This window comes from Bos taurus, chromosome 26, assembly GCF_002263795.3.
Source record: "Bos taurus isolate L1 Dominette 01449 registration number 42190680 breed Hereford chromosome 26, ARS-UCD2.0, whole genome shotgun sequence".
Lineage (NCBI taxonomy): Eukaryota > Metazoa > Chordata > Mammalia > Artiodactyla > Bovidae > Bos > Bos taurus.
Window position 1 is genome coordinate 35,601,166 of NC_037353.1, and position 24,458 is coordinate 35,625,623.

Here is a 24,458-nt window from a genome sequence, read left to right on the forward strand (position 1 = left end):
TAAACTAGAGGTATAAGATTAGAAGTAACTTTGTTGCTGTTTTCACAGGTTAGAAAATGTTTTTTCATTATTCTGAAGGCAGTTTAGTTGTAGGTAAGGATGTTTAAAAAGCTTTTTAGAAGTGATGGTGTCAGTAATAAGTTGATTAATCTTCTATAATAGAATTTAATTGAGGTGTACATGTTACATTTAAGACAAATTATTCAGTAAATGATATAAAAGTTCTGTATTAGTGTCTATCAGAGAGTATTTTACAGAATATTTATTCATTGACATTAGTGAAAATTAACTTGTAATCATGGGCATAGCAAATCGTTTTGAACGCATTATGTGCTTAGTTCTTGTGATATAGAACATCTCAGGTGGCTCAGTGGTAAAGAATCCATGTGCAATTCAGGAGATGTGGGTTCAATCCCTGGGTCATGAAGATTCCCTAGAGAAGGAAATGGCAGTCTACTCCAGTATTTTTGCCTGGGAAATCCCATGGACAGAGGAGCCTTATAGGCTATAGTCCACAGGGTTGCAAAATTGTCAAACATAACTTTGTGACTGAACAATAACAGCTTGGGATATATCAGTGGATATGATGAATATCCTATCTTTGTGAAGTTAGTGAGGAAAGATAGACAATTAGAAGAAAAAAGTAACTAATGTGATAACAAGTATACAGGACTTCCCAAGTGGCTCAGTCGTAAAGAATCTGCCTGGCAAGCAGGAGACTCGGGTTTGATCCCTGGGTCAGGAAAATCCCTTGGAGAAGGGCATAGCAACTCATTCCAGTATTCTTGCCTGGGAAATCCCATGAACAGAGGAGCCTGGCGGACTACAGTCCTTGGGGTTGCAAAGAGTTGGACATGACTTACCCACTGAACAACAGCAACAAAATGTATTATGTATATGCACATATATACACAGATAGATATAGATAGATAGTAAAATAGATAGCAGCGGTAAGCAAATCAGGACTGCTGAAGAGGAGGGAGTTGCAGTTATAAACGCAGTGGTTAAAGTAGGCTTCATGGGAAAGATGAGAACTGAGCAGACTTGAAGGAGGTCAGACATTAGTGGTGCAGTTATCTGGAGGCAGAGAAAAGAGCCAGACAAAAGCAGTAAGGTAGATGCTGCTTGGAGATTTCAAGAGGCGACAAACAGGCCCATATGACTTTAAAAGTGTAGAAGAGCTCACTGTTGTTTAGGTTAATCAACTGGTTCAAATGATTAAGCTGAACAGAATAATTACAGTAATAAATAGCCTAGTCAAGTTAATGCATATTACATATTTAGATGATTGAATCCTAATTTAGAGTAGGTATATGTTGAATGAGTCTTTATTAAAAATTTCTAATATGGTATATGAAATTATGAGTTTATTTGTAATTGTTTTTGAATTTAATGAATATTTAAATACAGAGAAAGCATATGCAAATTAAAAAACCTAAAATGAATCTTAGCTTATCAAGTTATATTTATTTTCTTCTTGTTTTTAGTTACAATTTAGAAAGCAGTATATGGAATGTAGGAGCTGTATCAAGGGGACCTCTCCAGAGATACGGGCATTCTCTTGCTTTGTATCAGGTATGGATCCTGCTTTAAATTTTAATCTTTTTTTTTTTAATTAGCCTTAGAGAAAAAAATACTAAATCTCAGATTTATTTCAAATACTTAATGAAAATAAGAGATAAGATGAATCACAATAACTTGAAATGTCATAGATTTTTTATACTATTTTAGTAAAAAAATAGATTTTAATGCTATCCTTCATCGAACATGGGGAGAAAAGCTTGACTTTTTGTTCATGACTTTATACCTTGTCATCAGATCAGTCACTTAAAAAATTTTGATAAAGTACACATACCAAAAGTTTACCATTTTTACCCATTTTTAACAATACAGTCTATCTAGTGGCATTAAGTGCATTCAAATTATGAAGGTCATTTCCATTCATAATTTCCATTATTCCATTATTGGCATTTCCATTATTTCCAGACTTTTTTTCATCTTCCAAAACTGAAACTGTACCCATACAGTAACTCCACATTTCCCCCCTTTCCCAGCCCCTGGCAAACCACCCTTCTGCTTTCTGTCTCTGTGAGTTTGACTATTCTAGGTACCTTATGTGAGTGGAATCACACAGTATTTAATGATTAATAAATGACTGGCTTATTTTACTTGGCAGTGAAATTTGGCACTTCACGTGGCACTTATTCCACAATGTCCTCAAGATACATCTGTCTTGTAGCATGTGTCAGGATTTCCTTCTTTTTTTAAAGGCTGAATAATATTCCACTGTATCCATTTTGTTTATCCATTCATCCATCAGTATGTACTTGGGTTGCTTTCCCCTTTCTGGCTAGTATCAATAATGCTACTATGAGCATGAGTATACAACTATCTGTTCAAGTCCCTGATTTCTGTTCTTTTGGATAGGTAGTCAGAAGGGGAATTCCTAGATTTATTGGTAATTCTATTTTTAATTTTTTTTTTGAAGAACTGCCATATTATTTTCCTCCATTGAACATGCTATCCTCCATTGAACATGGGGAGAAAAGAAGATTGAGTTTTTGTCCATGACTTTATACCTTGTCATCAGATCAATCACTTAAAAAATTTTGATAAAATAAACATAACAAAGTTTACCATCTTACCTATTTTTAACAATACAGTCCATCTAGTGGCAGTACTTAATTCAAATTGTTATACATTAAAATTTTTGCACAGTCATTTCCATTATTTCCACACCTCTTTTCATCTTGCAAAACTGAAACTCTGACCATTTTATATTCCTACCAACAGTGCACAAGGTTTCCAATTCCTCCATATCCTTGTTAATACTTACTATTTTCTGTTTTTCTTTCTTTCTTATTTTTAAATAATAACATTCCTAATGAGTGTAAAGCAGTATCTCATGTAATTTTGATTTGTATTTCCCTAATGATTTATGATGTTGAACATCTTTTCAAGTGCTTATTGGCTATTTGTATGCTTTCTCTGAAGAAACGTATATCAAAAGTGTTTTGCCCGTTTTTAAGTTTTGCTCTTTTTTTGGTGTTGAGTTGTAGGAGTTCTTTATATATTCTGGATTTTATCTCCTAACTGGATATATGATTTGCATATATTTTCTGTCATTCTGTGGGCTGTCTTTTTACTTTGTTGATAGTGTCCTTTAATGGGCAGGTATTAATTTTGAAATAGTCCAGTTTATCTGTTTTTTTTTTCTTTTTTTGCCTGTGCTTTTGGTATCGTTTCCAATTTTGTATGAGGGTTCCAATGTCTACATATTTTTGCCAACACTAGTTACTGCCTTTTTGATTATAGCCATCCTAATGGATATGAAGTGGTATTTTATGTTTGATTTGCCTTTCACTGTTGACTAACAATGTTAGTAGTCATGTGATTTTTTTGGGGTATTTGTATTTTCTTTGAAATGTCTGTTTAAGTTCTTTCCCCATTTTAAAATTATTGAGATGTCAGTTCTTTATCTATTCTAGATACAGGTCCCTTATTAGATACGTGATTTGCAAATATTTCTTCCATTCTGTGAGCTTTTACTTTCTCGGTGGTGTCTTTTGAAGCACAGAAGTTTTTAACTTTGATGAAATCCAGTATATATACTTTTTCTTTTGTTGCGTGTGATTTTGGTGTCATATCTAAGAATATGTTGTCAAGTCCAAGGTCATGCATATTTAGCTTGTATCTTCTCTAAATGTTTTATAGCTTTTTGGCTTTTACTTTTAGGTCTTTGATCCATTTTGAGTTGTTTTGTATGTTCTGTGCAGTAAGGATTAGGTTCACCCTTCTGCATGTAACTATCTTTCTTTTCCTAGCATCATTTGTTGAAGAGACTATTCTTTCCTCGTCAAATGGTCTTGGCACTTTTGTCAAATATCAGTTAGCCGTAGGATATGGATTTTTTTCTGGACTCTCAGTTATGTCGATTTATGTGTTTATTTTTTCCAGTAGCTTGCTATCTTGATTACTTTTGCTTTGTAGAAAGTTTTAATGTTGAAAAGTGTTAACCCTCCAATTTTATTTTTCTTTTTCAAGGTTGTTTAAATATTCTGGATCTATTGCAATTCTATATGATTTTTGGAATCAACTTGTCAGCTTCTACAAATCTGGAATTTTAACTGAGATTGCATTGAATTTGTAGATCAGTTTGGAGAGTACTGCAATCTTAACAATATTAAGTCTTCTGATCCAGGAACACAAGATGTCTTTGTATTAATTTAGATCTTTCAACAATTATTTGTAGCTTTTGAAGTATAAATTTGGAGTTTCTTTTGTTAAATTATTCCTAGTTATTTTATTCTTTTTGCTGCTTTGTAAATTGAATTGTTTACTTAAGTTTCATTTTTGGATTGTTCACTGAATGTGTATAGAAATATAAATTGATTTTTTTGTACATTGATTTTCTATTCTGCAGTGTTGCTGAAGTCAATAACTCTAATTCTTTTTTATTTCTTAGGATTCTGTATATACAAATTCCTATAACCTACAAACAGAAATATTTTACTCTTATTTTCCAATCTGAATGCCTTTATTCAGTTTTTGCATATTTGCTCAGGCTAAAAATCTTGAGTACAGTGTTGAATATAAGTGGCAAAAAGCAGGCATCTTTATAACTGACCTTGGTGAAACATCCAGCCTTTTATCATTAAATACAATATTAACTTTGTGTTTTTCTTAGGTGCTCTTTATTAGGTTGAAGAAATTCTTTTCTCTTTCTAGGTTATTGAAATAATAATGATTTATATATCATTCACTTCAATCACATATGATTTAATGCCGTATGATTTTTATAATTTATAAGTGCTGTAAAGTATCTGCTCATAGCCATGAGAAGTGGTAATAAAAATGTACCCCACATAATATACAGAAATGTGTCTATTTTTCTGGTGAACAATGCTTGATGAAAACGGTGAATGTCTGTACTGCACAGAGCAGTACAAATAGATGGTAGAATTCAAATATAACAACCAGGGACTTAACAACTACGATGCTTAATCAACCATAGAATTTTTAATTAGAGCACCTTAAAGTAACTTTTTGAAGTGTGGCTTTCCCCCCATCTTGTAAGTAAAAGACTTAATCATCATTGCTCATGTGTTCCCATTTGACTTTTTGCACATAAGAACTATGTCTTATGCATGTTGTGAGCAGTTACTAAAATTTAATGTTTAAACATAGTCTTTAATTCATGTATCTTGATAAGATAGAAATATTTGGTGTATTAACATATGTTTTTTAATTTACAGGAAAACATCTTTATGTATGGAGGCAGAATTGAAACAAGTGATGGCAACGTCACAGATGAATTGTGGGTGTTTAACATACACAGTCAGTCGTGGAGCACAAAAACGCCCACCGTGCTTGGACACGGCCAGCAGTACGCTGTGGAGGGACACTCCGCACACATTATGGAGCTGGATAGTAGAGATGTTGTCATGATCATAATATTTGGATATTCTGCAATATATGGTTATACCAGCAGCATTCAGGAATACCATATCTGTGAGTTATTTTGAACATATAGCTATACTCTTTTTTTTTTATTGGTTGAGAATATTTTTATCTAATAAAATATTGATTTGGATTTATCAAAATGATTAGTTATTTGAAATTAGAATTACAAGCCAAGAATTAGTATTTTTTTAATATAAACTTTTAAATTTTGTGTTAGATATTACCCTATAATATTTATCTTCTTAGCTAAATGTGTGGAAATGTTACAGTATAGACACATTTTCTAAGGATTGAGAATGTGTATTTTTAAGTATGAGAGGTTCCAATAGATGGCGCTATTTCTTTGGATTTTACTTATGAATTGAGAGCTAAAATTAACCCATTTATCTTTACTATGCATTCCATGACTTCAGGATTTTTCATTTTTCAGGATTTTGCTCATAATCTTTTTGCAGTATCTCTGTGTATGTATTACTCTTCTGAAGTAAGCTTCGCAAGAATCGTATTTTGGCTTCTATGAAAGATGATATCTGATGTGTGAAGGTGACTGGGACAATCATATATGACTTTCTCTACTCTTAAATATTCTAATTTATTTTCTTGGTACTTTATTTCTTTGAATTCTTTATGACATTTTCAAATAGTTGTAAGCTTTTTTTTTCTTAATTTGTCTACAAATATGTATATACTGTAGTTGCTATTTAGATTCAAGAACATACTTCATTTCTAGTTCTAGCCAGAATTATGAACTCAAGTTTTGGCCCTTTTGTGTATAGATAACTGTATTCAATTATTTAGAGTCCTTGTGCAGTCTCAGTGAGAAGACTCATTTGCAGATCACTATTAGCAGCAACTTGCCTGGAAAATCCCATGGGCGGAGGAGCCTGGTAGGCTGCGGTCCATGGGGTTGCGAAGAGTCTGACACGACTGAGTGACTTCACTTTCACTTTTCACTTTCATGCATTGGAGAAGGAAATGGCAACCCACTCCAGTGTTCTTGCCTGGAGAATCCCAGGGACGGGGGAGCCTGGTGGGCTGCCATCTCTGGGGTCTCACGGAGTCGGACACGACTGAAGCGACTTTGCAGCAGCAGCAGCATTAGCAGCAACAGGAGAGCTTGCATGTGCAGGAAAGGACTCCCTCCTGAATACTCCACTATTTCTCCTGCAGTCCTTTTAAGTGATCTCTTCTTTTTCATCTCAAAGTGCAGCTGGGCTAGAATTGGTATATGTATCCTCTTTACTTCTTATTGCCATTTCCTGATTTTGCTGCATCCTCCCTGAAATCACTCAGCTTTGAATCTTATGGCATCAGACTGTACCACCTGTTACCTCTTCTTACACTCCTCTGTTGTTCCTTTGGTCACTGTGCTTAATTCCTGGAAGAATATAGCTTCTGGCTCACTATCTGTGTCCCGCAGACGTTAGTCAGGTATATTAACATCCAATTAAATACTTCTGGCCTCTCAACTTTTTTGATCTCTCTTCCAAAGATCTTGTCTTCCATCCTGTGGTACCCTTGACTCTGTGTACCTGCAATGAATCCTGTAATTTCCACTTCAGATATCTTAGTCTTCAAGTGCTAATGATGTTTCCAGCTTACTTCTGAAGAGGATCCAGAGTGGTAGTTCTTCATCCTTACCTCAATAGTCCACTGAGCCTCCTGTCAAGTTTTCAGTCTCTCCACGCCCTCTTTTGTCTGTTTACTTCTCACTTACCAAGTTTTAAGTTCATAATCACCACTGTCTCTTACAGCTCTCCAAGATGGCTGTTTCATATATTTTCCACTCCCTTAAAACTTGTAACAGTTTACGCCTCATCATTACTCTCAGTTGATGACTTTACTTCTTATTTTACTGAGAAAATAGAGGAACTCTAAAGAGACTTAAACTCTAATACTTTGGCTGCCTCATCCGAAGAGTTGACTCATTGGAAAAGACTCTGATGCTGGGAGGGATTGGGGACAGGAGGAGAAGGGGACGACAGAGGATGAGATGGCTGGATGGCATCACTGACTCGATGGACGTGAGTCTGAGTGAACTCTGGGAGTTGGTGATGGACAGGGAGGCCTGGCGTGCTGTGATTCATGGGGTCGCAAAGAGTCGGACACGACTGAGCAACTGAACTGAACTGAACTGAAAGAGACTTCTGGTGAGAGGAACATTTTGGATGTAATGGTTAATAAGAAATGCTACATTAAATAAGCCTGTGTATGTGCATTATTGTCATAAACACTCATGCCCGCGATGAAGCAGATGTGGGTGAGTCATTCTCATTTTTCAAATGGGCCCCAGAGTTGTTTAAGCAAGAGTTACAGATTTTCTGTGTAAAAAAAGTTGCTTTTTAATTTTTGTTTTTATTATAGTGTTCAGGGAATATTTTGGGGATTATTTCTCCTTTTTGTAATTTATTCACATTTTCTTTGGAACCCAGTTTTCATAATTGTTCCATGGAGAGTTGAAAAGGAGGTGAATCCTATTATATCAAGATACGCATAGGTTGTTTTCGTTGTTCAGTCACTCGGTCATGTCCGACTCTTCGCAGCCCCATGGACTGCAGCACACTAGGCTCCCTTGTCTTTCATTATCTCCCAGAGTTTTGCTCAAACTCATGTCCATTGAGTGAATGATGCCTTCCAACCATCTCATCCTCTATCGTCTCCTCCTCCTGCCTTCAATCTTTGCCAGCATCATGGTCTTTTCTAATGAATTGGCTCTTCGCATCAGGTAGCCAAAGTTTTAGAACTTTGGCCTCAGCTTAAGTCCTTCCAATGACTATTCAGGATTGATTTCCTTTAGGATTAACTGGTTCGATCTCCTTGCAGTCCAAAGGGCTCTCAAGAGTCTTCTCCAGCTCCACAGTTCAAAAGCATCAATTCAGCACTCAGCCTTCTTGATGGTCCAACTCTCACATCCATACATGACTTCTAGGAAAACCATAACTTTGACTGTACATACCTTTGTTGGCAAAGTGATGTCTTTGCTTTTGAATATGCTGTCTAGGTTTGTCAGAACTTTTCTTCCAAGTAGCAAGCATCTTTTAATTTCATGGCTGTAGTCACCATTCAGTTATTCTGGAGCCCAAGGAAAAAAAGTCTGTCTAAAATCTACTTTACTGCTCCTTCTGGTTGGGTCTTCTCTTCCTTACTTATGATTTTTTGATTAACTTGATCTATCATGCTCTGAAAGTTAATGAAAGTATAAAAATACTAGTTTATTTTTGCTTTTATCTTCTTATATATTCTTGAATTTATGCTTTGTAGAATTTGCTATCATGGATATTCATAACTACTAAATCTTTATTGTGAATTGTGTCTTTTAATAGTACATTAGGTGCTTTGTTTGTTTATTGTTTTCTGACCTGATTTCTACCTTGTCTATTATTCATATTATGGCTCTTGAATTTTGGGGGATGGCAAGTTGGTCTTTTCTTGGTGTATTTTTGCCCATTCCTTTATTGTTAACCATTAAGAATCACTTTAAATGTATCTCTTGTATACAAGAGAAAGTTGGATTTTGCCTTGTGATCCCATCTGGTTTTTCTACATTTTCTGTGTTTTGTTTGTCTTTTTTAGTTATGGCTCTTCTCATGTTTAGGGAGCGTGGAGCCCATTTTTTTGTGAGAATGAGAGGGGTAATTTTTGAGATCTGCCATTAGGCTTCTCCCATGTTTCTTGTTCCTTGTCTTCCTTTCTGCATTCTTGCAGGTTTCTCTACCTGGTTCTCTTAGTTTCATTGGCTTTTTGCACATTCACATCTGATTTGGAGTTGTTGAGTTTATTTTCATTCCTAGTTTCTCTGGAAATTTAATTTTCTTTTTCTTTCACTTCCCCCACTCCATGTTTTCCTTATTTTGTATGTCTTGGGGAGAACAGGAAGATTCAGGATTAAGCCGTCATCATGCTTTTGAATTTGAACCATATGTGATGAGTTTTGAAGTTTTAAGATGAATACTTAATTAAGTTGACTGTTAACCAGGACTTTTACTCTTTGGTCAACCTCCAATTTACAGGCTGCTGTTTTCTACTAATTTAATTAATATTGTTTTGTTTTGAACACATGTGACATTATTATAAGTATTTAATGCAAGGGGTCACAATCTCTTCCATAAAGGGACAGATAGTAACCTTTTTAAGCTTTGTGGCCCATATGGTCTTTGTCAAAACCAATCAACTCTGCTGTTACAACATGAAAGGATCCATAAACATCAACAGATGGGCGAGGCTTTGTTCTAGACTTAGCCTTGGGTCTTAGCTTGTCTACCCCTTCTCTAGAGAGAGTGTGTGTGGACTTCTAGGGGCCTAGCAACCCAGGTCCAAAGTAAGTTAAAGTTTTGGCCTGTGGGTTTTTTTTTTTTTCCTGGAGTTTGTTTGCAGGATGAATTTATGGCCCAAAGTGACATGATGTCTAGTCTATAACCAAACTAGTTTTCCTTCTGTGTAGAGCCCGAACTGAAATAGATTTTTTTTTTTTTTTCTGTTTGCCTCTGCAGAACAGATTTTAAAAACTCACCTTTCATTAATAGTTAAGCCCTTTAGGGATCCTGGCTTTATATAGAAGTTCTGTGATGCAATAACTGCATGAGTTTACCTGTGTGTGTGTTAGTCGCTCAGTCGTGTCTGACTTTCTGTGACCCCATGGGCTATAGCCTACCAGGCTCCTCTGTCTATGGGATTTCACAGGCAAGAATATTGGAGTGTGTTGCCATTTCCTTCTCCAGGGTGAGTTTACCTGTAGTATTGGCTATTAAAACCAAATTCTGTAGGCCACCTGATTGGTACGTGCCTTCCCTACCCCATCTGCCATCTGAATATAGTTTACAATTCACAAAATGCATCTTACTTTTTACATATTTCCCCTTATTGAAGGATAGGCCTGAGACATGGTGGTGGCTATACTTCCAGAGAAGTTAGGAAGGCACAACTAATTTGTTCTAATCTCAAATGTTAACATAGATTGTTATTTGTTTTTATTTGAAATAATTTGATTATAGGATGCCAGTTGTAGTTCTGGTAAATTTAAAAGTATTGAGGGGTTTTTATTTGGCTTATCCTATAATCAGAATATTATTTCTGTCAATGAGTAAATTTATCAAAAGGATAAATTTTTGGTTTGATTTTTGTCCTATTATTTGTATTATTTGTCAGGCACCTTTATGAATGTAGTATAAGATAGAAATGGGAAGAATACATGATTTATGAGTTTTATAAGGATAGTAAGTGAATTATGAGTAGTTTCAAAATTCTGTAAATTACTTAGGTACAAAGTAAAATTCAAGTTTTCTAAAATTATATCTTAATAATAAAATTATCATATTAATATTACTTTACTCCTAAAGCATTTTGAATTTGTAGCTTATTGTTAAAGGATGTGATGTCAAAAAAATAATCTGTAAGTACTTCCACTTTTAAAAGTGCTTAGAAAAGAATACAAAACAACATGTGTATATAGTTTAAAGACCGTCAGAATAGCTAAGTTGTGTATACCATAGACAAGTTCTACTTCAGGTAATGATACAAAGGTAAGTAAGGCTGCTCTGAACATAAGTAATGAGATAATTATCTTAGTTATAAGTGAATGCTTATCTCTATGAAAGTGAAAGTGAAGTTGCTCAGTCGTGTCTGACTCTTCAGGACCCCACGGACAGAAGCCTACCAGGCTCCGGGTCCATGGGATTTTCTAGGCAAGAATACTGGAGTGGGCTGCCATTTCCTTCTCCAGGGATCTTCCCAACCCAGGGATCGAATCTGGGTCTCCTGCATTGCGGACAGACACTTTACCGTCTGAGCCACTAGGGAAGCCTCTATGCTGCTGCTGCTAAGTCACCTCAGTCATGTCTGACTCTGTGTGACCCCATAGACGGCAGCCCACCAGGCTCCCCTGTCCCTGGGATTCTCCAGGCAAGAACACTGGAGTGGGCTGCCATTTCCCTCTCCAATGCATGAAAGTGAAAAGTTAAAGTAAAGTCGCTCAGTCGTGTCCGACTCTTGGCGGCCCCATGGACTGCAGCCTACCAGGCTCCTCCGTCCATGGGATTTTCCAGGCAAGAGCACTGGAGTGCAGTGCCATAGGCAGAGTTAAAAACGTTTCTCCTTTGTTCTTAGTGGTAATTCCTACACTGTGATATGACTCAGGCTCTCTTTTCTTGGCTATTTTTAATGGCATTAACTACCCAAATGTAGATTGGATTTACTTTGATTATCCTTACTTTTTTAAAGCTTCTAGGTAACTAAGAAAAAAGTGTTTTTTAAAAAAATTAAATAGGGGCTATGTCTTCAGCCAGCATTGCAGTGAGGGTAGCTGAAAAGAAAGCTGAAGTTATAGCATAGTCATCCACGCAAACAGGACATTTTACTAGGTAAAACTTTACTCTGAAATATACTCAAAGGATATTGGTCTTAACCATTATGTAGAAATTTTTTAAAAAGACCAAACTCCAAGTGACCACTTACTCAATTTCTAATAATATTGCAGATAATTCTGAAGTATCTCTGGCTCTGTGATTAGTACTATGTATCTTCTCTGAGATTTTTGTAATATGATTTAGAACAAAGGAACTATCTGGTTACCTTACCTCTAATTATCTTAATTTGAACATTGTACATTGACCTTTGAAAAATATCTGAGATACTGCAGAATACTTTTTAGTTCGTGAGACTGTAGTTAAAAGTCTGAGGTACAGTCATTGGTATTTATGAGTTGTAGAGTATCTGTTCTGCCAGACTGCCTTCAAATATTGTGTCAGCTTTGTAGCTTATTGAAGCTCAGTTTTGGTTCCACAGATATGCAGTAAGGCTTCTCAGCAAGGATACATCAGGTGTTTTTCCTTTTCTTTATAGAACTTATTTCTAACAGGAAGATACAGACAGTAAAAAATAAACATAATAGGTATGCTTATATATGACTTTTTTGTTGTTGTTTAGTTGCTAAGTCATGTCCAACTCTTTTGCGACCCCATGGACTGTAGCCCACCAGGCTCCTCAGTCCATGGAATTTCCCAGACAAGAATACTAGAATGGGTTGCCATTTCCTTCTCCAGGGGGTCTTCCTGACCCAGGGATTGAACCGCGTCTCTTACATCTTCTGCAGTTGGCAGGCAGGTTTTTTAACCACTGAACCACCAGGGTAGCCCCATATGATGTATTACAAGGTAGTAATTTTTAGAGTTCGGATGTAGAGTCTGAGGAAAAATGACGAGTCAAGAATGATTCCAGAGTTTTTGGCATGAGCCACTGGAAACGTGAAGTTGCCATTGACTGACATGTAGAAGTCTCTGAAGCAGGTTTGAGGTGAAGGTGGTTTGAAGGTCAGGAGCTCAGTTTGGACACGTTTTATGTGAGATATGTTAGACGTTAAAGTGAAATCGTCAGGTAGGCAGTTGGCTGTTTGGATCTGGAGTTCTAGAAAGAGATCTGGGCTGGATATGTAAATTTAAGAGCTCTTGGCATTTGAATGGCATTTAAAACTATGAGACTGGATCAGATCACTAAGGCGATGGGTATAGATAGAAAGGACTGAGCCTTAGGTTGTTCCAGTAATAAGAGGTAAGGGAGAAGAAGGAAATAAGCAAGAAAGAGTACAGTGAACTAGACGCTAAGTGATGAAAGATTATTAAACAGAAGAGTAATCAACTGTACCAAATGCTGCTCTGCTGATGGGTCAAGTTTTTAGAATAATTACTAAGGCCTGACCAGTAAATTTAGCACTGTGCAGATCTTTGGTGATCTTGACAAGAGCAGTTTTCGTGTAGTGTTGGGGTTAAAAGCCTGGCTGGATTGGATTTAAGACCAAGTGAGAGGAGTGGAATCTGATAGTGGGCAAAGCCAGCTCTTTCAAGGAAATTTGCTTGTGAAGAAGAGCAAAGAAATTTAGCGGCAGGAAATGTAGGATGCTTTAAAAACTGGGTTTTCACAGAAGCAGACCATGAAACAAGAATTCAGGTGAATTTTACTTCACTTGAAAGTGCAGGTGTCACTCTTAAGGGATTTGAGAAGTGATGCAGGTGTGAGAAGGCCACCATTAAAGGGTCTGTTAGTAGGGCATGTGCCAGTGGTGATGGAGCTTAGTTGTCCAGGCTTTAACTCAGCACATACTGTTTCAGTTCTGTGGGCTGTCTCTATAAAGTCAATCGATTCTTTAGCCGAGGATTTGTTTCATCGAGTGTGGCTTGATTTATATTAAAATGTGTGCAGATAACATAACAGAATATAACAACAGAATACTTAGTACGGTAATAGCTTGTGTGGAGCACACGTGAATAGATCTGGTGGAGAAATTTTTTGTCAGGTACCCTAGAGTACAACTTCTAAAATTATTTGGTTATCAAGGGGTTGGGAGTGACAGTAACCAACAAGCTTCATGCAAAAAATTATTAGAAATTAACAGGAGTATGTATAATGGGAAAATTAGCTTGCAGTAAATACTCCATAAACTTTGGTTTAAGTAACAAAGTGGAGGTGGCCTTTATAATTGTGTAATGATGAAAGACTCTCTGTGTTCCACAGATGTACTTCTGCCTTTTTCATTTTCTGGAAATGGTTTAATTATCCTCTAAATTCCTGCATCTCTTTGTTTATAAATGAATATGACACATATACTGCTTTTTCTTAAAAGGTATTCTTGTTATATTTATATTTTTTTTCTAAGTTAATTTTGGAGCAGAATCTGCTATATATCTCTTTGTATAGGTACTTGTAGTAAAGTGCAGTGTTTTCAGCAATATTCCTTAAAAGTGAATCTATTCTTTTCCTGAATGTTTTTAAAAAGTGTATTAGCCAAATTATTTTGATTATGAACTGTGCACTTTATTCTTTTTTCATGGTGATTCGTATGGTACTGGATTTGATGATCTCCATTTGTCTCTCCAGATCTACCCTCATCATTGCATTCTGCTCCCATGCCCTCCAGCTTTCACTTGGGATCAGAAGGTGGGAGATGGGTGAGGTTAAGGTGTTTTTCTCCTCTTGCTCCCTCCCTGCTGGATCTTCTTGGTTTAATTGTGTTGTCCTGCTGAAGCCTGCACTGTGAGGAATTCTTCCCCATAGCAGTTGCTCTTTTGAGTTCTAGAAATGTTCTTCCTCTTGCTTTTTTCATGCGACAGGTTAGTAAAGGCTTGCTGCTATCATAGTCCCAGGATTCTGTAGGGCTTCCCTGGTGGCTCAGACAGGGTCAGGAAGATCCTCTGGAGAAGGGAATGGCTACCCACTCCCATATTCTTGCCTAGAGAATCCCATGGACAGAGGAGCCTGGTGGGCTACAGTCTACGGGGCCACAAAGAATTAGACACGACTGAGCGACGAACTCTTTCACTTTCACATACTTCTGTAAATAGTCTTTTTATTAGACTCTGTGTGTATGTGTGAACACGCATGCACGCTCAGTCTCTTCAATCATGTCCAACTCTGTGACCCTGTGGACTATTGCCCACCAGGCTCCTGTGTCCCTGGGATTCTCCAGGCAAGAATACTGGAGTGGGATGCCATGCCCTCCTCCAGGGGATCTTCCCAACCCAGGGATTGAACTCACGATTCCTGTGTCTCCTGCCTTGCAGGTGGACTCTTTACTACTGAGCCTCTGGGGAAGCCCTGTTAGACTCTTCGCAGTTAGTCATCTTCAGCATGTTGTGTTTCCTGTCCAGGTGCTGACTGCCTGCACCTACTATTCATTCTTAGAGATTCAAATAATAACTTTTAACCTAAATGGGACTTGGTGTGTACTGAGGTATTAGGATCTTGGAAGTTGGGAGAATGAAGTGTTTTGTGAGAGGACTTCACACTTGATTAATGGAGAAAAATGTCAGAAGAAATACAAACTTTTGAAATAGGGTGGAGCTAGGTCCTTTAGTCCATTTGTACTACTACTGTTCTTGAATTTTTAAATTTTAATGTGGTTATCTGTAGCATTTTAGTTTCTCTTAATGTTAAAGATTGATATATTTGCTTAACATTTTTTAAGAGCATTAACTATTCTGACTTTTTAAATAAGCAGCATTTTTAGCTGTCAATTTATTACTTTCTAATTACTGAAAAACAAACATTTGTTGAATATTCTAAGTTTTCTTCTTATAATTATGTTTACTCTAACTCAACTTTATTTCGTTATTATGTCATCAAAAATAGAAGTAGTCATGTTTTACTAGAAAAATCACCCCCAAAAGTACATACCTGATAAGAGGATATTTATTTTTTTAAAAATAACAATTTGTAGTGTTCTTTTAAGTTTTCTCTTTATAATTGTTCATGTTCATAATTTTTTATTTTAAAAAAAGTTTTCTGCTTTCCATTAGTATGAAATCCAGAATTTCTTAAAATGCACTATTTTAAGAAAGGAAAAGGAGCTTTATCACATAGACATGTATGCTTATATGGGATATTATTTGGCTTACTTATATTTTAATTTTTATAAAGCAGAAATAATATTTTATGCAGTTTTCTGTGGTTTTATTTTATTTCTTTCATCACTGTATTACCAGGATTAATTCATATTGTTTTGTATTCCTATAGTTAACTTTTCTGATGTATTTCATTGTCTGACTCTTCTGTGATTTGCCTATCCATTTTCCTGTTTATAAGCTTTCAGATTGGGTATCCAGTAAAATTTACCCATAGAAGCAATTTTGAGACATTTTGGTAAAAATAATATATTTTTAAAGATAAAGAAAATTCCTAGACTCTTTAGGCAGAAAGATGAACTATCTTACAAGAGCAAGAGATTAGATTAACAGCTTGAAACTCATGGCAGCCATGGAACAAATATTTCAAGAAACTTAAAGAAAGAAAATATAAGCTAAATGTTTTTCAGTTCAGTTCAGTTCAGTCACTCAGTCATGTCCGACTCTGCAACCCCATGGACTGCAGCACGCCAGGCCTCTCTGTCCATCACCAACTCCTACCTGCTGTTGCTGCTAAATCGCTTCAGTCATGTCCAACTCTGTGTGACCCCATAGACAGCAACCCACGAGACTCCCCCATCCCTGGGATTCTCCAGGCAAGAACACTGGAATGGGTTGCCATTTCCTTCTCCAATGCATGAAAGTGAAAAGTGAAAGTGAAGACGTTCAGTTGTGTCCGACTCTTAGCAATGCCAGGGACCGCAGCCTACCAGGCTCTGCTGTCCTTGGGATTTTCCAGGCAAGAGTACTGGAGTGCGTACCATTGTCTTCTCCCACCAACTCCCAGAGTTTACTCAAACTCATGTTCATTGAGTCGGTGATGCTATCCAGCCATCTCATCCTCTGTCATCCCCTTTTCCTCCTTCCTTCAATCTTTCCCAGTATCAGGGTCTTTTCCAGTGAGTCAGTTCTTTGTATCAGGTGGCCAAAGTATTGGAGTTTAAGCTTTAGCATCAGTCCTTCCAATGAATATTCAGGACTGCTCTCCTTTAGGATGGACTGGTTGGATCTCCTTGCAGTCTAAGGGACTCTCAAGAGTCTTCTCTAACATCACAGTTCAAAAACATCAATTCTTTGGCATTCAGCTTTCTTTATAGTCCAGCTCTCACATCCATACATGACTACTGGAAAAACCATAGCCTTGACTAGGCGGACCTTTGTTAACAAAGTAATGTCTTTGCTTTTTAATATGCTGTGTCAGTTCAGTTCAGTCACTCAGTCGTGTCCTACTCTTTGCGACCCCATGAACTGCAGCAGGCCAGGCCTCCCTGTCCATCACCAACTCCCGGAGTCCACTCAAACCCATGTCCATCGAGTTGGTGATGCCATCCAACCACCTCATCCTCTGTCATCCCCTTCTCCTCCTGCCCTCAGTCTTTCCCAGCATCAGGGTCTTTTCAAGTGAGTCATCAGCTCTTTGCATCAGGTGGCCAAAGTATTGGAGTTTCAGCTTTAGCATTAGTCCTTCCAATGAACTCCCAGGACTCATCTCCTTTAGGATGGACTGGTTGGATCTCCTTGCAGTCCAAGGGACTCTCAGGAGTCTTCTCCAACACCACAGTTCAAAAGCATCAATTCTTTGGCACTCAGCTTTCTTTATAATCCAACTCTCACATCCATACATGACCACTGGAAAAACCATAGCCTTGACTAGATGGACTTTTGTTGGCAAAGTAATGTCTCTGCTTTTTATATGCTATCTAGGTTGGTCATAACTTTCCTTCCAAGGAGTAAGCGTCTTTTAATTTCATGGCTGCAATCACCATCTGCAGTGATTTAAAATAAAGTCTGTCACTGTTTCCACTGTTTCCCCATCTATTTGCCACGAAGTGATGGGACCAAATGCCATGATCTTAGTTTTCTGAATGTTGAGTTTTAAAGGTTTTTATATTTTGCCAAATAATTTTTCATGTGTCAAACCTATAGAAAAAACATTTTGAACATGGCCAAACTCAGATAATTCTGTACATGTGGACCATTACCATTTTTATTAAAATAGAAATTTTGGATTTTTTTTTTTTTTAAAGGTCTAGCTACTAAGTAGTTTAGGCTGGGTAGGCCATAGTCTATATTGTCACCACTCAATTCATCCTAGAGAATAAGCTCCATCTAATGAAGTGGTAATATATTTATGATATTGCATTTTTTTGTATCGATATTAAATTTATCAGTCAGAATTATACACATGCATATATAACTTTTACTGATACCTATATAAATGTTATATATGTATATGAAAGATATATATATTTATTTAGGTACCATATATATTTATATAGGTATCAGTAAAATTTATATGTGTGTATAGTTTTTACTGATATTTAATGAGGAGGTGAATGGGAACACTTCATATGAAAAACTGATAGAGAACATTTCATGTATTTAATTTTAGAGCTGAGTAAAACAAGAGTGGTGGGGATGTCAGTAGATGAATAGTATGCAGATGTTACTATGTTCTAAGTAGAAAGGATACAACTAAAAGTGAGAGGAGAAGAAAGAGAAAGGGGAAGCAGAAAAAGAACCTGGACTGTTGCGTAGATAATAGATAGGATACTGTTTAATGCTTGGTATACTGTATGGGTCAGTTGGACCCAGTTTTAGTTTTTCAGTTTCTTTTTTGAGCAGACCTAACTATCTATGGGGAGAAGGGCATGGCAACCCACTCCAGTATTCTTGCCTGGAGAATCCTAGGGAGAAGCCTGGCAGGCTCCTCCAGTCCATTGGGTCACAAAGAGTCGGACACGACTGAGCGACTTTCACTTCACTTCACTTCAACTATCTATGATGGGACTTCCCTCGTAGCTCAGTTGGTAAAGAGTTTGTCTGCAATGCAGGAGACCTGGTTTCGGTTCCTGGGTTGGGAAGATTGCCTGGAGAAGGAAATGGCAACCTACTCTGGTATTCTTGCCTGGAGAATCCCATGGACAGAGGAGCCTGGTGGGCTACAGTCTATGGGGCCGCAAGAGTCGGACATGACTGAGTGATTAAGCATACACACAATTATCTATGAAGTTGTCTCATAAATTTCATTCTTTCTTAGAAGGCTTCCAAAGAACAAGGAGAACTTTCACTTATTTTAAAATATGAAATAAAATATTCTGTATGTAATTACCTAGATGGATCTATTGGACCCTTCTACAAATCTAAGATACATCGTGGGATCTTAGTGTTCTTTTTTTTTCTATATTTTGAAATATTTTGTTACTTTATCCTAGGAATTCATTGCTCATCAGTTATTCCCAACTGTGCTAAAAATTAAATTAACCGAGAAAATAAGTTGTTTAGAAGGATTATGCTACAGTGAAATATATTGTCATCTTTCTGTTTTCTTATGGTAGTGCCCAAATTATTTTATCACATTTAAAGGAAGCATAAGAGAAGACTGGAAGCATCATCATAGTAGCCTGTTTTTAGCTTTTATTGAACACAGTTGAGAATGTAGGTTTTTTCATTTATGCCTATAATGATAATGGAATAGATGGATCATCTACTTTAGATCTCAGACTATGACTCTTCACTTAATGACTCTTCATATATGACTCATATATGACTGTTCATACCCTAAATATTTTTTTCAGGCTCAAAGATTGATGAGTGAGCAATATATTTTAATCTTTTAGTATATTTATGCCCCAACATTTATTTGATATCGGCTTCCCTGATGGCTCAGTTGGTAAAGAATCTGCCTGCAGTGCAGGAGACCCTGTTTCGATTCCTGAGTCGGGAAGATCCCCTGGAAAAGGGATCGGCTACCCACTCCAGTATTCTTGGGCTTCCCTGGTGACTCAGCTGGTAAAGAATCCACCTGCAATGTGGGAGACCTGGGTTTGATCCCCAGGTTGGGAAGATCCCTTGGAGAAGGGAAAGGCTACCCACTCCAGTATTCTGGCCTGGAGAATTCCATGGATTGTATAGTCCATGGGGTCGCAAAGAGTCAGACACAACTGAGCAACTTTCACTTTCACTTCCCTGATGGCTCAGAAGGTAAAGAATATGCCTTCAATGCAGGAGACCTAGGTTCAATCCCTGGTCAAGAAGATCCCCTGGAGAAGGGAATTGCTACCCACTCTAGTATTCTTGTCAGGAGAATTCCATGGACAGAGGAAACTGGTGGGCTGTAGTGCATGGAGTTGCAAAGAGTCAGATGATTGAGCAACTCACAGTTTCACTTTTTTTTTTTTTTTTTTGCTATATTTAAATTCTTACTGATATTTTCAAGAAGTAGTTTTTCACTATCCTCTTAGTTTTCTATAATTATTTTTAATATGACTTGATAACATAAAATAAGTAAAAGGAATTATTGAACCAAGATAGTAAATGTTGATTACTGTAGTTCCTGGGATACTTAGGATTAAAACTGAGATACAAATGTTAAAAGTTAAGTAGGAAAGGAGAGAATTAAGGCCACTGTGAAGGTATGAAATAGAGGAAACCACTAGAGCAAAAACAGAAATTTTCTTAAATACCAATAAAAGAAGATATCAGATAGAAAAAAAACCTCAGAAAAACTCATCCTAAATCACACAGTAATTATAAATTAGTATGGTAGAGTTGAGATTCAACATAATATTATCAATAAACATGGATGAGATTAAGTTGCCTGTTCAAAGAAAACATATTCACATTGGTTCATAAAGCAAAATTCAACTCTATGCTGGTCATGGAAAATGCCCTTGAAACATGTTGATTCAGAAAGACTAAAATGAAAAGACAAAGGAAGGTTTATTAGAAAAAGTGGATACAGTGAGAAAGAGGGGCTGTGATCCTCAATCAGAGAAAGTAGAATTCAGATCACCAAAACATTACATAAGAACACCTTAAGATAAAAAACCCACAATTCACCATAATGATAAGATATATGAGAAGAATATAAGTGCACCAAATAACCCAGCAACCACCTATACAAAACTGAAATTACAGGTGATGCAGAGAGAAATAGATGGCATCACTGTCACTAGCAAACAAGTCAAGCATTACTTTCAGTACTTGAGGACAAAAAAATACACACACAGATACACACACACATAAATGTCAAACAATACAGCCTGATTACAGACAATGTTATCTGTCCAACTAAACGTAGAAAACTCGCAAAAAGTGAGTTGACCATATACTAGGGTATAAAGAAAACAGTAATTTCCAAAAGGTGCAGATATTGAAATTAAATACCTGCATGTTAAATAAAGCCTTCTGGTTGGATGAAAGAAGAAATAAATGCAAACTTAAATTATAAAATTGCCGAAAAATAATGACAGTAAAAGCAACATGTATAATAATCTGTGAGATACTTTTAAAAGTGGTCATCAGAGCAATATTTTTAACATTGATCAACTATATTAGTATGAATGAAAATAAATGAACCATATCCCCATTTTTGTGATATCTGAGACCTCGGCTGGGTGGGCCCACACAGCTGGGGTGACTTGACTGGAGGCGGTGCTGGTATCATCTGTAGCGTTTTCACTCATATATATTGTGCTGCAGTTGAGATGACTGAAAGCTAAACTCAAATGGGACAGTTTTTAGGTAACTTACACAGTCTACATATAGTTTGGACTTCTCAGCATGCCAGCTGAGTTTGAAAAGAAGTATCCTGAGAGGGAACATCAGAAGATCAAGCATCCACAAAAATCAGGCAGAAGCTGCATATCTTTTATAGCAGAGCCTTAGAAGTCCCATAGCATCACGGTCCATATTCTCTCAAGTGAAATAGTCATAGACTCTTTTGATTCAGAGGGAGGGCTCATAGATTCTCCTTCTTAGTGGTAAGTGTCGAAGAGAATTTGGGCTGTGTTTTAAAATCACTTGAATCTCCAATAGAAATACATATCAGTTTAATTCCAAGGAATTTATCCTGCAGATACTTTTTTTTTTTTGTATGTACAAGGTTATTCACTGTAACATTATTTGGAAACTCCTTCAATGATAAAACTAAGAAAGTGATGGATAAGATAGTACATCCACATTCGTGGTCATGCACTTGTAGAAAATAATGATGAACTCTCTGAAATCAAATGGAGTGATTTACAGGATATATTGTCACCAAGTATATAATATACATAATGTACTACATTTTGTGTATTAGTGAAGAAAGGGAAATCAGAAAACATACTTATGCCTGTTGATATGAGCAAAGAACACCAGAAGGATAGACCAGAAAACAGTGATGTTGATTACTTACAAGGGGCAGCAGAGAATGCTGTGGAAAGGATAGGAAATGAAAATTTATTTCCCTTAATTCGTATTTTTTAGAAAACAGTTTGGATTTTTAAAAGCATATTGCCATTAGAAACATATATGGTCTATATATAAAAATTAAGTAAACAAGGAAAAGAAGAAAAGAAAACAAAACTCTACAGTAATGCAAACTGAAACAAATGAGCCCAGCTTCATTTCAAACGAATAGTGTAGTTAAACGCTGAAAGCGGAGAAAGGAACTAATCCAAGGCTTTTTACAATGACATTTGTTTGCCTTTAGAATATGTGTGAATGTGAGGAAGAACTACTAACGGATCTTGCAGGTTTGTTTTTTGAAGGATTTGGTAAAGCAGTTCTAAAATTATTTCAGATGCATGGTTAGATTGAAAGAATGAGTACATGTGTTGATATTATTGGGAGCTAGATTTCCTGATATGGAAGACAGGAGATACAAATAAGAAATGAGGAAGGCAAGGAAGGATACTGCCAAGATGGTTTGGAATTGGAGGTATCAGCATGAGATTTAGATTAGAAGGTAGATAGTTATAGATACTTATTAATTCTTCAGAAAGGGTCTAGATGTGAAGACATCCCAGTAATCATGAACACATTGGTCAACCTTATTCCCAGATAGAGTTTTTAATAACATTTTTACCAAAAGAAGCAGGACTCTTTGGAGAATTGGCCGATTTTAGGGCTGTGGTAGGGAAATATAAAGATAAGCCTGGTATGTCTTGTTATGTTAAGTATGTCAAAAGAACATAGAGGTCAGCTTGAAGGGGTTCCTTTGGTATATCTGGGATAATTTGAGCATCAGAAAGAAAAATGCAAGTGAAAGTCACTCAGTTCTGTCTGATTCTTTGCAACTCCATGGACTGTAGAGTCCATGGAATTCTCCAGGCCAGAATACTGGAGTGGGTAGCCATTCCCTTCTCCACGGGGAACTTCCAATCCAGGGATCGAACCCAGGACTCCTACATTGCAGGTGGATTCTTTACCAGCTGAGCCACCAGGGAAGCCCAAGAATACTGGAGTGGGTGGCCTATCCCTTCTCTGGTGGATCTTCCCGATCCAGGAATTGAACGACGGGTTTCCTGCATTGCAGGCGGATTCTTTACCAGCTGAGCTACTAGGGAAGCCCATCAGAATAATTTAGAGTAACTAGAATAATTTATGAACCACTGAAAACACAGGAATTCATGAACCTACACAAACTGACAGATACAAATAGAGGAGAAGGGATGCCTCTTTCCTACACGGAATGCTGACTGACATTGCTAAAGTTGAAAAATCATTTTTTTTTTGTGACAGTCACGGTGAAAATTTAGGAAAAGAATCAGCAATGGAATTCCAAATCTGTGGGGGTGGGAACAAATTTTTAATGTGCGTGATATTTAGATGTCTTTCCCACAGATTGTTCATTGGGTTCGGGGGAAAAATAGTAACTATGTACTGTAAAAATCCATTAGAACCTTGTCAGGCGATGAAAATTAACATTACAAACCATGGGAAATTGGACATTATGTGCCTCTGGATATGGTACCTGCTAAAAGAAACATTACTTAGAGCTGAGTTCTGTAAACTTTTTCTGTAAAAACTTACATAGTAAATATTTTAGGCTTTGTTGATCATACAGTCTCTGATTTACTCAATTCTTCCATTGAAGTTTGAAAGCAAGCCATGGATAGTATGTAAATGAATGGATATATCGGTGTGCCAGTACATTTTGTTTATGAAAATGAGTGGCCGGCTAGATTTGGCCCATGGAACATAGGTTGCTGACCTTTGGCTTACAGTATTCTAAGAATTAATACCTGAATCCGATCATGAGGCCATATTGTATAATCTTCAAATGAGGAAAGCTATTCCTCAAGAGTGTCAATGTCATGAGAGAGAAGATAAGGCTGGAAATTGTTCCAGATTAAAGAACGCTAAAGAAACATGACAATTGAATGCAGTTAAGTGATAAAAGACTGAATTGTACACTGGGAGAACTTGAATTCATAGATTGAAATATATGTGTTTTATTAAACAGTATATAAATGTTAACCTCCTTTATGTGGATAACTATAATATTGTTTTGTAAAAAAAAAGTTTTCATTCTTAAGATATACACCAAATATTTAAGTGTAATAGGAATGATCATGCCTGCTTTTGTGTGTGTGTGTGTGTGTGTGTGTATGTGAGTATGTCTACACCCTTGCACACATGCGTGCTCACATGTTCGTGTGAGAGATGGAGAGAGGGAACTAACGATAAAATGGGCAGAATATTAGCCATTAGTGAATCTGAGTAATGAGTATATGAAATTCCTTTGACTATTCTTACAACTTGTTTGTATCTTTGAAATTGTATCTAAATGAAGTGCTGAAATAGATGAGAGGAAATAGACTCTGTTTTCATTTGGGT

At 36.7% G+C, this 24,458-nt stretch overlaps 1 protein-coding gene across 8 annotated transcripts in view; it reads left to right on the forward strand.

Annotated features, from left to right (window-relative positions):
* The window catches only part of ATRNL1 (attractin like 1), an 815,618-nt gene that overhangs the window by 63,739 nt on the left and 727,421 nt on the right, over positions 1–24,458 (forward strand). For all 8 annotated transcript variants that reach the window (XM_024985963.2, XM_059882070.1, XM_059882071.1 and 5 more), the window contains exons 7-8: positions 1,488–1,575; positions 5,256–5,511. In XM_024985963.2, coding sequence (XP_024841731.1) covers positions 1,488–1,575; positions 5,256–5,511 — 344 coding nt within the window. The remainder of the gene's footprint in view (positions 1–1,487; positions 1,576–5,255; positions 5,512–24,458) is intronic.